Genomic DNA, 14,056 nt, shown 5'->3' with positions numbered 1-14,056 from the left:
TTGAGTAGTATTTGAATTCACTTCAAAAGTTATAATTAAAAACAATTTTTATTCAAACTCTTATCAGACATTGCTGAGTTACCTCTTCAGTGATAAAGAGTTAATAAATTGATACACCACTTGACAATTGAATAGCTTCTTTAACCCCATGCTTGTGGTAATTTGCCAAAATAAAACTCAACTAAAACTGCAAAATAAATGTGTGCCGCATTGAAGGACAAACTGAAATGATGTAACTTTGAAAACTAGTTTCCTTCTATAGAATTAATGCCATTACACAGGAATATATTTTGCCATTTGTTGAAGAAAATTGTTTAAACGTGTCTTAGGTATACAGGAATTGTGCGGATTTACACATATATTTGTGCAAACAATACCTACTTAGTATATAAAGAAATTCACTAGATAAGGTTAAATTTCTTCAGGCTAAAAGAGAAGACAAGTTTAACAGTTCTAACAGTGACTTTTAACACTAACAATTATATGGAAATTTTAAAGTGAAAATTAAAGCGCAAGAATATTACATTTTTAAAAAGCTCCTTGGAGAATGAAGTTTTAAACCCAGCGTTGCATAAATGTACAAATATAATTCTATTAGTGTTAAAATATTTTTCAGTGAGATCATTCATTAAATTGTCTTTGATTTTGCTCACATCCAATTTATTCAGTACTTAATTCATTATTTGGTTTGTGGTTTTTCTCTTGTAAATAAATGTGGCTTGTATATTTCCTAGCTTTATTTCATGATGAACTTTCTAGTTTTTAAACACCTCACCAACTGACCTGCTTCCTGTTTTTTCATTTGGCTCCGTTTCCTTCTCAGGTCCGAGAAGCTGCCCAGGCCCTGCTTCTAGCTGAACTGCGAAGAATTGAGCAGGCAGGGCGGAAAGAAGCCATCGATGCCTGGGCCCCTTATTTACCTCAGTACATGGACCATGTCATATCACGTAAGAGTTCTCTACAAAACTTTTCATGTTTACATACAGAAGTTCTAAAACTCACAGATATGCTCGTTACTGCCTCTCAACGAAAGTGAGTCATTTAAAGTGAAAATAAGGGATCCTCGAATTCTACACATTCATTTTCTGAATCCCTATGGGAGTTTGGAGTTTGGTTTAAAAGAATATATCTAAATACTCTCTGATGGACTGACCTCTTATAAAATTAATCCCCAATCAAAACTCCTACTCTGTTTAACAGTAGCATCTGTCTCTATTGCAGGATTATGTTTGCGGATGCCAACTTGTAGATAGCGATCTGATGATGTGCAAGTGCAGATCCCTTCCAAGTTGGAATTATGAATCCTTAAGAAGTAAAGATCGGGTAGAGTTAGACCAGTGTACTAATGGAAAAGAAAATTAGCAAGGATTTTGACGGACACATCTTTCAAAAGAATAATTTGAATGGATTGGGAAAGGCCTTGGGAAAAATTGTTGAAGAGCTTGAATATTTTTTGCAGAATCAAACCTTTGTGATTCTGCTGTTAGATCAAGTGGTCATTGAAGAAAAGTTGTATTATGCTCTCGTAGTTTTTTTCTTTTTAGAAAAGTATACTTCATCCCCAATTCATCATTTGATTGATTATTCTTCTAAAGAAGAATTCAGAGTTAAAGTTTTAAACTCTTACATTGAGTATAAGATAAAATCAGTTTTACTTTTTAAGTTAAATTCTCAATGAAATTTACAACTTTTTACTATGAAAATTTGGCCTAGGTTTTAGGTGGATTCATCTTGAATGTTTTTTGTCAATACCAAATTCTTAGTAATAAGATACTCACTATACATGTCAAGACAGACAATACATGACTGTATAAGAAGGATATGAAAACAAGATTCAAAAAGGACTATAGGGGCGCCTGGGTGGCTCAGTTGTTGGGCATCTGCCTTCGGCTCAGGTCATGATCCCAGGGTCCTGGGATCGAGCCTCGCATCCGGCCCCCTGCTCAGCGGGGAGTCTGCTTCTCCCTCTCCCACTCCCCCTGCTTGTGTTCCATCTCTCACTGTGTCTCTCTCTGTCAAATAAATAAAATCTTTAAAAAAAAAAAAAAAGACTATAATTGTTATACCTGGTGTAAGTCTACCAGATGTTTGTCAGTGGTGACTTTAGTGGTTGTTTTTAGGTATGTGACCTTGGATATTTAACCTTTCTCAGCCTCACTTTTGTCACAGATGAAATGAAGAGGATAGTGAGACTATAGGGTTATTCTGAGTTTGGAATGAGGTAATCTTTGGTAAGCACATGGAACAATGCCTAGGCTGTGGTAAGCACTTTATATTAAATACATTCATAATCTATAAAAATGCACATATGTGTTTTACATATAACCATATTAACAACTCTAATTAAAATTCTTTAATCTGTTTAGGTAACAGAATTTACTGAGATAATACTGATTTTCATTTGCTTACTGGGAATTTTTCCATTTTAATAAAAGGAAATTGAAAAACCAGAGTCTTTAAACATATGGACTCTGAAAGGTATTAGGCTTAAAGTTCTTACTTAAATATGCATAGGTTTTAATATCTTCTACAATTTAAAAAAATGTTTGAAAGAATAAGACTAGGATGAAAAAAGCTTTGCTTTTGAGCATTTGAAGAACCCTAAACAGTCCTCTATTTGTTCAGTCACTTGTGACTGTTAGCTTCATAATATTCTGAAAAACAGAATTAGCTCATCAGCTTATCATAAACCTTATTGAATAAAAGATGCCCCAATTTAAAGACAAACTACGAGATGACATTGTGTGAAAGCAGGATTAGCTCAAATATCTACTCATTCCTCTGCCCCCAACACCATTTTAAGATCTAAGGATGCTGGAGGAAGCAAGATACTCCAATTAAAGGACAAACCTAAGTTGAAGGCGAAACAATAGCAAATCATTAGAGATCCTTTTGAAAGGACAATGCTGCTATGAAAGTATGAGAAACTGTTTCAGGACACCTTTATTTGGAATGGACTACATTGGGAGAGTGGACTGAAGTAGAATATGTAGCTGAGAAGCTACTACAGAGGGTATATGGGACCCAGAACTAAATGTAGATAGAGTGGAATAAAGGTATTTCTAAGACTTGATGACAGATTATGTATCAAGGTCTGAGGAAAACATCAAAGATGCGTACAGTGTTGTATTCTTGACAGTTTGGGAAGAAAGGTATCATTAGCAATGGTGGTGGATGCCATTTTATTTTATTTTTTCCTGGAAAGAAGGGAATGAGTTAGCTACAGGATAAAGGTGTAATATGGTCTCAGATTACTCCCCGAAGCAATGATGAAAATGTATATGTTGCTAGGTGAGAGGTCTATTAGAGGGTCCAGTGAGGATACAGTATAAGTAGAATAATGACAATACGTACCATTAATTGAACACTCTCTGTTAGGCTTTTGCTAAGTGCCTGGTCTGTGTTATTTCATTAAGCCACTGCAATAAGCCTGTAAAGTAGGCATTCGTGTCACTACCATCCCCCACTTTTTGCCCCCCAGATGAGTGAGTTGAGGCCGAGAGAGATTAAGGAACTTTCTTAAGGTCCCTCAGTTACTAAGTGACCGTCAAGACTACAAAACTGATTTTCTTAATCACCAGTTATTCTTTCTTGCTTCCTCCAGCATCCTTAGATCTTAAAATGGTGTTCAGGGTAGAGGAATGAGTAGATATTTGAGCTAATCCTGCTTTCACACAATGTCATTTCTAGCCATATTAACAACAACAATAAATTGGAGCAGAAACGTGTAGCTGTAAGAAAATTACTCTTAATTGTAAGAAAATGGTTCTCGTCATTGTTTAAATAAGCATAAACTAGGGGCGCCTGGGTGGCTCAGTCGTTAAGCGTCTGCCTTCGGCTCAGGTCTTGATCCCAGGGTCCTGGGATCGAGCCCCGCAGTGGGCTCCCTGCTTGGCGGGAAGCCTGCTTCTCCCTCTCCCACTCCGCCTGCTTGTGTTCCCTCTCTCGCTGTCTCTTTGTCAAATAAATAAATAAAATCTTAAAAATAAATAAATAAACAAGCATAAACTAGATTGTTCTTAGGTCAGATTTAAACCTTTCTATTTATGTAAATTGAAGTCCTTTTAGTTATAGTATCCTGGAGTTCCTTATGAATTAACTGAATACTGGCTTACTTAAAATTTTAATCTTATTACTTCCTGTTACTGTATTTTTAGTGAAAGAATAAACATGCAGTCTACATATAACTAAAATACCTTATACTAACAACTCTTTCTATAATATAGTAATCTGTTCGGGAACTTTAACATTGTCTGAGTGTAAAATTAGTTTGCTTTACTGGGAGCTTTCTATTTTAATAAAAGAAGGTCAAGCTGAAGGAGTAAGGATTCTGAATGTGTGAAAGGAGAAGAAAGCATACAACAAATGAGAAATGACCACATAGGGCTGTTGAACAGATTTGCTGTCCAAAGGGATCAGAAGGTTATAGAGCCAGCTGGTGGACAGGCCACACCTGCCATAACGTGCTTGTAGTGCATTTGCCTCCACCATGATCATTAATGTTTGAGAAGATGATTATCGTAGCAAGGTAACAGCATAAAACATTCTTTTAGGAACTTAAAACCTATTTTTAGCATAGGAATCTTCTTATTAAAGTAGGTCAAATATTAAGCACTATGGTAAATACACCATTCATCAGATATTTTCTTAATAATTTAATCAGGCTAAGCATTTTAAAATGTGCAGTAATTACCTAAGCAGTATTGGCAGCTCCTAAGTTATGACTGAGCTTGGTCTAAGAGTCCCTTTGTTAGATGTTTGTCTGAGACTCAGAAAATGCTTTTGCTTGAAGAGCAGAATGTCATACTAGGATGATGGGCTGTGATAGCCCTTCATCTTACAGCTCTGGAGCCTGAGGTTTAAAGCGGGAAGTACCTTTCTCTGGCTTCACAGCCAGTAAGTAATTGAGCTGGGACTAAGATGACAAGTCAGCTGGTCATAGTGACTGGGGTCTTCTGGAATTTTATTTAGGTACATTATGTAATAAAAGCCTTTTGTAGGTTTGTCTGAGAACCTAAGGAAAGCAATGGGCCAGAAGCCAGTTGTTTTTTTAGGACTGCGGAGAGAAGTAAAGGAGAAACTTCCTGTACAGCATCCAGCACAGAGGATTATACACGTAGTGAACGTTGGCTGACCATCCCCTTTCCTTTGCTGTGCTGGTTTCTGTTGTTTTGTTCTCCTTATTGTCACTGCCCCAGAATTCACTTGAATTTATATTGCTCAGAGATTCTGGCAGTAGACCAGAAATCACTGGGGAGGAAAAAGGAGCAATGGTCTGCCTTAACTGAAAAGCCAGTTCACAAATTTTCATAAAAACCAAGTCCTCGTTGGGTGATATGAGAATTTTGCTTCAGGTAATGGAGTTCTGTCCCAGAACGTGTTAGGAAACATTTTATCCCTTATAAGTGCAGGCTGTATGTAAACTTTGGATGCCTAATTTCTGATAGAAAATTTGAGGATAAGTGCATTATGATTCTTACTCTAATGGTTATAGGACCGGAATTCTAAATATTGCATGCATTCTTGTGATAGTGACTTATATAAATATTGTAAATGTTTTCGGAGTTATCACTCTTTCTCATGTATTTATAATCACTTTTATGTTACAAAATACTTTTTAGAAGTTCTGTTGATTATTTTTACTAAGGAAGAGTTAATGTTATTTTGTGAAATGTGTTATAATTCAGATGAAGATGAAATGTTGAAGTTGTCTCAGATTTACTTTGAAGGGAAGATATTTTGTAGAACCCACTTTTATGTATTTCTTTTTGTGACATTCTACATGTAGCATTTTGATAATTGACTTTTTTATGAGGTCAAGCTCCTGCTAGTTTATGAAATATACCCGCGCTTGCCCTTCATTCCAGGCAGTGGCTACTCGGAGGTAAATGCTGATGGTTCCTGATTTCCTTTGGCCTGTGATGCAGAGTGACCTTATAGGGCATGAGGTCACAAGCGTAATTATTTCTCGTACGTTGTATTCTGCTTGCGCACTGTGGCTCATCTCCTCCTTTAATTTCAGAAACATTAAACACATAAAAGTTACTACCATTATATAAATCAAAATCTCTTCCAAAGAGGGTGCTATTGTAATTTTATGCAGTTATGACCAATGTAGTATTAATTTGCAAATTTATCATCTCAGATATTGATAGAAGGATGTGTAACACATCGTGTTTAATACGTATTGATGTCATCAGAAAGAACAATCCTTTGTTCTTATCGAGTCTCTGCCTTTTTAGCTTCCTTTTGTGCTAAGGTTACCAGGGTTAGGCTCGTCTTTTTTATCCCCCTTGGAAACAGAATAGGATTTCTTTGTTCACTGAAAGACACTCCTAGTAAATGTTTTGGGTTTGACTTTCAACAAGCCATACTGTAGTACCTATTTTAATCTGGAATTGAAGTCACTTTCTGATGATTATAGGGTAGTGGTCATTCTGAGCACAAATGTGGATGGACCCAACAATATACAAGAAGGTAAGATGGAACTATATATTATAGAGGTAGTGGAAAAGTCTCTTGTAGCTAGTAAAAATTTAAATATTAATGCATTCTGTGGTAGGCAGATATTTTCAGGGTTTGCTGGGGAAAGTATGGGAAAAGGCTAGGAACAGGGTTTGCTAAATAGGATTTAAGTGAGTTTCTTCCCCACCCCCAAAAGGCCTTAACACAGCATTCCTTCCTTTTTTCTCTTTTATATATGCCTCAGTTATTTGGAACTCTCTAACAGCCTATTATGGAATGATTTTCTAGATAACTGAGGGTTTAAAAGTTACTAAATGCTTGGATTTTTAAAAAATGTTAACTCTTTTTGTTGAAATATTTCAAGATGTCTCTGGCTTTTTAAACATCGTCCCAATAGCCAGAATTGTTGTTTTGGCCCATGCTGTGTAATTACCACCATTTGCTTATTGAAGAGAGTAGAATTGTTTATCTGAACATAAAAGAACCCAGACTGAAATGCCTCTCACGTTTCATATTTTCAAAAGATAACTTTCCTTCTTCCTCTTTTTATTGTCTAGGAATTGTTACCAATTTTTGCTGGTGGGCTGTTTTGTCTCATCCCCAGGAGCTTCTGCCCCTGATGTCTAATTTACTGTTATCACTGTTCTGGGAGTGTGGAAGCCAGGCAGCCAAACTTATTTGAGTTAAGTATAAAATAAGAGTAAATTGGCTAAGAATAAGAGTTCTCTGATGGGAAAAAAATCCCGAAGCTTTAGTGTAAGCACTTTGTGGTGTCTCTGTGGACTCCTCACATTCTGCTTCCTTGACTACTTTCTCAGGTCTTTTGTTGCATTCCGGGTGTATCTTTCTTTTTCAGAAAAAATATTCTAATTAGATTTGGGGAAAAGGCAAATCATTTGGTTGCTTACAAAGAACTGAGAATTCTAAAATAGCCCTTTTGTAATGAATGCCTACTTTGCAAATCCGCTGAAACGAAAGGATGAGGTTTACTCAGAAATATCTGTGGTTGTTACCTTGTTGTGTTCACGGAGCCAGTTGGATGTGATTGTGCATTGTGATTAGAAAGGAAAAGTACTGAATTATGACTAAGTGATCTACAGAAAAAGCACTTGATGTTCTGTGGAAATTTTTATATTGAGAGGCAGAAAGGTTTGTCTTAAGACAAACTATATTATGCAAAGCGCACTGTGTCTTTGTGTATCTGTTTGCAGTGTTAAGTGGGGACCTACGGGATTTGTTTCTCTTTTTTCTTCTAGAGTGTCAGAGCTGTGGGGCTTAAGTGTAAGCACTCTAGACTGATCATGTATTTAACAGCATTAAACTGTTGTGCTTATCTATATTTGGCTACTAACCTAATAGAATAACAAAATTTCTTCTTCCTCAGTCTCAACTATTTAAAGGAAAATTTTAGTTCCATGTGACTTGAGTTCTTGGAGGTGATATGTAATATTCTTGCAGTTGTCCTTAAATCCTTTTTACAAGTCTTGGAAATTATAGTAGTAAAATGGCAAATTAAAAATGAAAGCATCTGGATCCATTGGTTATTTAGACTTTACCTCTAAGCAAACAGAACTCTATTGTCAGGTAGTGCTGTAGGTTAGGAACTCCACAGGAATAAGGAACTTCACGCTGCCAGGGAAGTCCTCTGTATAGGAAGATAGCCAGCAGCCTGGTTTCCAGTTCTCACCAGGAGCCCCAGGGCAGTTTCCAGCTTGTGGAACAAAGCAGGAGTGGAGCCGGGGGTTCAGTCACTTCTTCCTTGCATAGCAGTGAGGAATTGGGGGATTCCGGTAAGTGGGGCACTCCTTGCCTGCTTCTTTCTCTTATGCCACTGGCCCCTGTGGAAAAGCTTCTGGAGCTGAAAGGATTTGAAATAATTGTAGTTATTTTCTCATGCCCCCTTCTTTTTCTCTTTCATGAGTCTGTCTCCCTCCCTTCAGTGCGGAAATTGGTTACCTCTCCTAGAGTTGTAGTTGGTGGCAAGACCCCTAGGAGGCATGGCTTACTTTCTTTGGGGTGTTTGTATACTTACTAGTGCTTTAAGGAGTTGAAGGCTCTTAAGCCTATGAAGACTACTTTATAAAAGAAAAACTCATTGAACCTGTGACACACTGTTGAAAAAAAAAATGGTCTTCAAATTGAAATGCCTGATATACCTTTAGCTGAGTTTCTAGTGGCCTTTGCTATAATAAATGACCTAATATTAGTTGCTATGAAGAGTATGATATTGATTTGTGCCATTAGTCTCTTGCTGATTTGCTGAGGAACAAAAATTTATAATGCTAATGGAAATAAAGTACTTTACAAAACACTGCCCACGAATACCGGAACATGTCTTTGTAATAGAACTAGTGTCTAGTAAGCTTTCAAATATAAATTTTCCTTATTCTAGTACAGATTATTCCAGTACAGGAGGTCAGAGTCCTGTTCAACTTGTTATTACAGAACAAAAAGCAGAGTTGATTATCCTATGATATTTTAAGTCTTGGGCACCTTCTATGCATGCACACATCCAGTTTTGATTGGATTGTGAGACATTTATAATTTTATGCCATATTTCTAATTTTATTATCTCTTTATTGGCTGGATGTTATATTTAAGTGCATTGTTTTAATATTTTAGTTCGAAGCCTTGTGATCTGAATGTGACAGAACAGTCTATAGTTTGGAAGGAAAATAGTAATTTGTTATTGCAAGAAAATTATATGAACCTATTTTACCTGTGATATTTTAATTGTAATAGCTAATTGTAGATTTTGTTCGAGTGTTGCTTTTAAGTTCTGGGATGAAAATGATCAAAGTATACTAAAATATCTTTGCTGAATCCATTCTTCCCTTCCTCTTCCTGCTTTTTTGGAGGGAAGTTTGGTATTTTATATTTTATTTTTCCTTAGTATTGTCCTAATGATTTATTACTCTATCTGTTTTTTGCTAAGCAGATTTTGATACAGATAAGGGTTTTAATATTTATAAATGGTTTTATTGTGCATGACATTTGCAGACTTGGTTAATATTTTAGCACTTCTAGTACACAAACATAAAGAAAAAAAATTTGTTTTATTGGTTTGAGCACCCGAATTGACCCCAGCAAGATTGAGATTGATCTGGTTTCTTTCAGCCTGTTAAATGCCAATCCAGTCATCTGTAACAATACTTAGTTTTTTTGTAATTTTTCTGTACATATTTTCTGTGTTTGTTCTGTACAACTTACTCATCACCTGAAAAGGTTTTCGTTGCTTGATTTAGTGATGAAAACAGCCACAACCACCTATTTTATTGCTTGTTGTTTTTGAAAATTGTTGCTTACAGTTAATGTCTGCGCTGTAATCACAGTTCTGTTTCTGGAAGCCTTATGAAAGAACTTTACATTTTACTGAAAAATGATGATGAGACTTCCATCTGAAGTGTGTACTTGTACTAAAGAACACTCAGCTCTAGGGAATGGAAATGGAAGAGGAGGGATGGTTCTTACTACATGAATATTCCTGTTGATTTTAAGATGTCTAATGAAATAGCATCCCTCTAATAATTAAACAATATTAAATTCTGGCATAGCTCTTGGTTACAGAGACACAAATTAGCTTATAGACACTTTTCTATCACAGACGTGAAGTGAAGAAGGCTATTTCTTTATCTTATGTGCTAGAGGGCGGCTGGCAGGTCTTACTCAGGTTTGGTTTGGTTTTGATTTTTGCTTGTTTGCTCTTTCTCTTAAAGCAAAGCTTAGTCTCCAGAACAAATAATATCGAAGTCAGAGGAACTGAACTAGAAATGAATCTTTGAATTCTGGGTGATAGGTAGAGGGTTGAGCATTTGTAGTCTTAACCTAAAGCATTGTGGTGCTTCTTATAACATATTTACGTAGGGTTTAAAGTGACCACATAATCTCAGATGTGACCTATTTTAAGATGTGATCAGGATCCCAAGACCATCCCAAGCTTTTCCCGTATAGAAGTTGGTTGGGCACTTGGGGCTGGAAGTCTTTCCCATTCCATTTCATCACTGGCCACTGTTGTGGGGAAGAGATTCCAGCGTAGTGATTCTCAAATGGAAGGGTAAGAGGCAGGAGAGATGGGTTTCAAAAGGTGATTATCTCAAACATTACTCCCTCCTCAACCAAGGATCTATATACATTCATTTCATAGTTTCTCAGTCAGATGACAATAATTAGGGAGAAAAATACTGTTTTTTCAAATGATTTTTCTAATGACAGATAAGCAACTAATTTACGGAACCAGATTACCAGCTGGGAAGTCCAATAGAAAGGGGTATCAGGAGATCTAACACATTGTCCTGCTTCACCGAGCAATAGCTATAAGGCCCAGAGATCACCAGGCTTCTGCACATCCTTATCTAGTTCAGTCTCTTTTTATGTGAAAGGAGGGGAATGAACGAATCTATGTTTTTCAAACTTTTCAGATAGTAAACTTACATATGAAATCTTAACCACAGTCACAATATATAAAACAGATAAATAACATTAAGTAATTTCTTTAGGCAGTTTAAATCTTTGGGTTTTTTTTTTTTTAAGTGAAAAATAAATTGTTTCTTGTACATCGAAACCCTCATGCTCTTCTCTTGACTTCTGAGGTTCTCCCTAGCACAGTCAAAAACTAGTTCACTATTTGTTCCCTAAATGCCTCTTGTTCTAACAAATGACACCCGCCCACACACATACACACACACATACACCTGATACAGGGCAGGGTTACAGACTTGCCCTTATATATTGGCAATTCCTAAAATTTGTTATTATGCAGGAACCTTTAGTTTCTATATAACTCTTACGGTTCTGTATGGAATCCGGTGAAGAATAGTCTTGCTGCTTCTCCAGCAAACGCCTGTGGTCTTACAGAGCTTCATCACAGCTCGTACCTAGGGGAGTGCTAGCACAGTATGTACTTTCAACTGAAATAGTTGTCTCCTGGAAGCACAGAAACGGTTTTAAATATACTACATTAATGTTTGATACATACTCTATTATTTTGATTTAAAATGTGTTAATCTTTCAGATATGATTGGCCAACTGTCTGGTTTTAGAACTTATCTGTATAATGTGAGTATGGATTTATATATATTCAGTCATCTTTTAATAGCCATGATCCACTTGACAAACCTCTATAGTAATCACTTTTTGCCCATGTGACTTAATGAATAGTCATTGGATTAGGCTCAGTATGTTAATTTAGATATCCTTTTCTTCCTCCCCAAGGCATAAGTGCAGTGATGTTTCTATAATATGTATATATGTAATCAGTAAATTTACTTGTATACCTTCTTAAGCATGTTATTTGAGTTGATTATTTTTTTCTTTTATGCTAAATATATATATTTTTAAAGATTGTATTTATTTGACAGAGAGAGAGCACAAGTAGGCTGAGTGGCAGGCAGAGGCAGAGGGAGAGGGAGAAGCAGGCTCTCCAATGAGCAGGGAGCCCGTTGTGGGGCTCGATCCCAGGACCCTGGGATCATGACCTGAGCCGAAGGCAGACGCTTAACCGACTGAGCCACCCAGGCGCCCCTTCATCTGAAATATTTAAAGACCGATTTTACAAGAGATTTTGTTTTAGATTGAATTTTTGGTTAAGGAGTTCTTACGCAATTCTGTACATTCTTACCTCCTTTTTTTAAAAACAGTGGCTATATACATGGCCTGTGGCCCTGTGGGTTGCATGGGATGATCATGATGCACAACAGGAATATTCATTCTTGAAGGTAACTATGCAGGCATATGAGCAGGATAACAGAGATGAGTTACTTTTTTTGTTTGGTTTTGTTTTTGACCAAAGCATATTTTAAATGCTTCTTACAAAAGCAGGCTTACCTTTTTCCTTTCTATTAATTATATGCTGAGCATCTTTAGTAGTGATTGGTAGAGAGGAGAAAACACATCAAGTAGGGATCATTTTAAAGGAATTGTATTAACCTTTACTACTAATCAGTAAATCTTTTTTTCTTAATTCCTCTTGGAATTGCTGCATAGAGATGTCAGGATGGGTTGTGAAATGATCTATTTGAATGCCAAGCATAACTTTATAGATTAGTTTGGAATAAAATATATATGTGTTTTCCTATTCAATTTTAAAAACTTTGTATTTCGGAATATTTCAAACATACATAAAAGTAGAGAGTAATATAATGAACCTCCATGTACCTGGTGCCTAGCTTCAACTGTTATTAACTCATGGACAATCTAATTTTATGTGTACCCCTCCAAACACCTGTCCCCCCATTTTAAACAGTTCTCAGATACAATATCCCTTTATCTGTATCTCAGTTTGTATCTTAAAAGCAAGGGCTCTTTTTATATAAGTAGGTACATGCATACACACACACACACATACACACACACATACACACACATAAATACAGTACCACTAAAATGCCAAAAATAATTAAAACTTCTTAATTTTATCTAATAACTCAATATTTATACTTCCCTCGTAGTCTCATAATTCCTTTTTACAGTTTGTTCATTCAGTTTAGGATTAAATAAAAGCCCATATATTGCAGTTGGTTTATGTCTTTTACGTTTCTTTTAATCCATTGGATTCCTATCAATCAGTCAGTCAGTCAGTCCATCTATCTACTTGTCTCTGGCCACCTCTCTCCTGTGCTTTTCCTTGTGATTTGTTTGTGGTATGAATTGGGAAGTTTGTACTGTGATGATCTCTGCCTTTGTTTTCATTAGAGTGGTGAATCCTGATAATCTGAATTCTAACATGCCCTGTTCATTTGTTAGCCAGAATACTTTTCTAAGGAGAATCTTACCCTTATCACTAGTTGATACCCTGAGCTACACTTCAGGAATGACCAGATAAATGCTTGAGGTGATTTGTTTTACTTTTTAGCAGTGTTATGAATTTATGGATTAAAACATACTTATGTTGTGATCCATTATAGTTATTCATTTAAGGAGTGTTCGAATTGTTTTGTCTTTGGTCAGTGGGAGCCTCTGTAGTTGACTTCCGAATCCTTTCGAATTGACCACCAGTACTCTTTGATGGGTTACTTGCTGACAGGATTTCTAGGTTCATTGTGTGCATTTCCTGACTCATGCCTGAGTCAGCATGTAGGGGCCCTCATCCTTTTAGTGGGAAATGGTATTTTAACTCACAAACTGAGTGCTAGATGTGTTCTTTGTTATTTGGTCATTCTGGTGGACACATCTACACATTTCTGTTTGGATCTTAAAATATATATAATATCTTGAGTGTATATTGATACTTCCTATTAAATTTAGTACTAGAATTTTTACTTAATTTCCTTACTGTGTCTACTTCCCCAGTTTTTACAACCTTGTTTCTAAATAACATCTATGTAATCATTAATCTGCTTTTCCTCCACAATAAACATACAGCAGTTCAGAATAATGTCAGCACTACCACAATATGGTTACCATAAACATTGTGTGGTGTTTTTGTATTTGTTTTGCAGTTCTTGTCCTTAGGATACAATTCATTAAAGATGAGTAGTTGAATTATGGTTAAAGTCCCTGGGAATAGCTCCTCTGTGTGATTATACTACCCATGTAATACACATTTAGGTTCATTTGTTTTCATTTCACTTTCAATTATTTATTTTTTACTTCC

The 14,056-nt window shown here is 36.1% G+C and overlaps 1 protein-coding gene across 1 annotated transcript in view; it reads left to right on the top strand.

Moving 5' to 3' along the window:
* The window catches only part of WDR7 (WD repeat domain 7), a 345,210-nt gene that overhangs the window by 119,552 nt on the left and 211,602 nt on the right, over positions 1 to 14,056 (top strand). Inside the window, exon 19 of the mRNA XM_021686377.1 lies at positions 824 to 947. Coding sequence (XP_021542052.1) covers positions 824 to 947 — 124 coding nt within the window. The remainder of the gene's footprint in view (positions 1 to 823; positions 948 to 14,056) is intronic.

Source organism: Neomonachus schauinslandi, chromosome 14 (assembly GCF_002201575.2).
Source record: "Neomonachus schauinslandi chromosome 14, ASM220157v2, whole genome shotgun sequence".
Lineage (NCBI taxonomy): Eukaryota > Metazoa > Chordata > Mammalia > Carnivora > Phocidae > Neomonachus > Neomonachus schauinslandi.
This window is presented reverse-complemented; position numbering and strand designations above follow the sequence as displayed.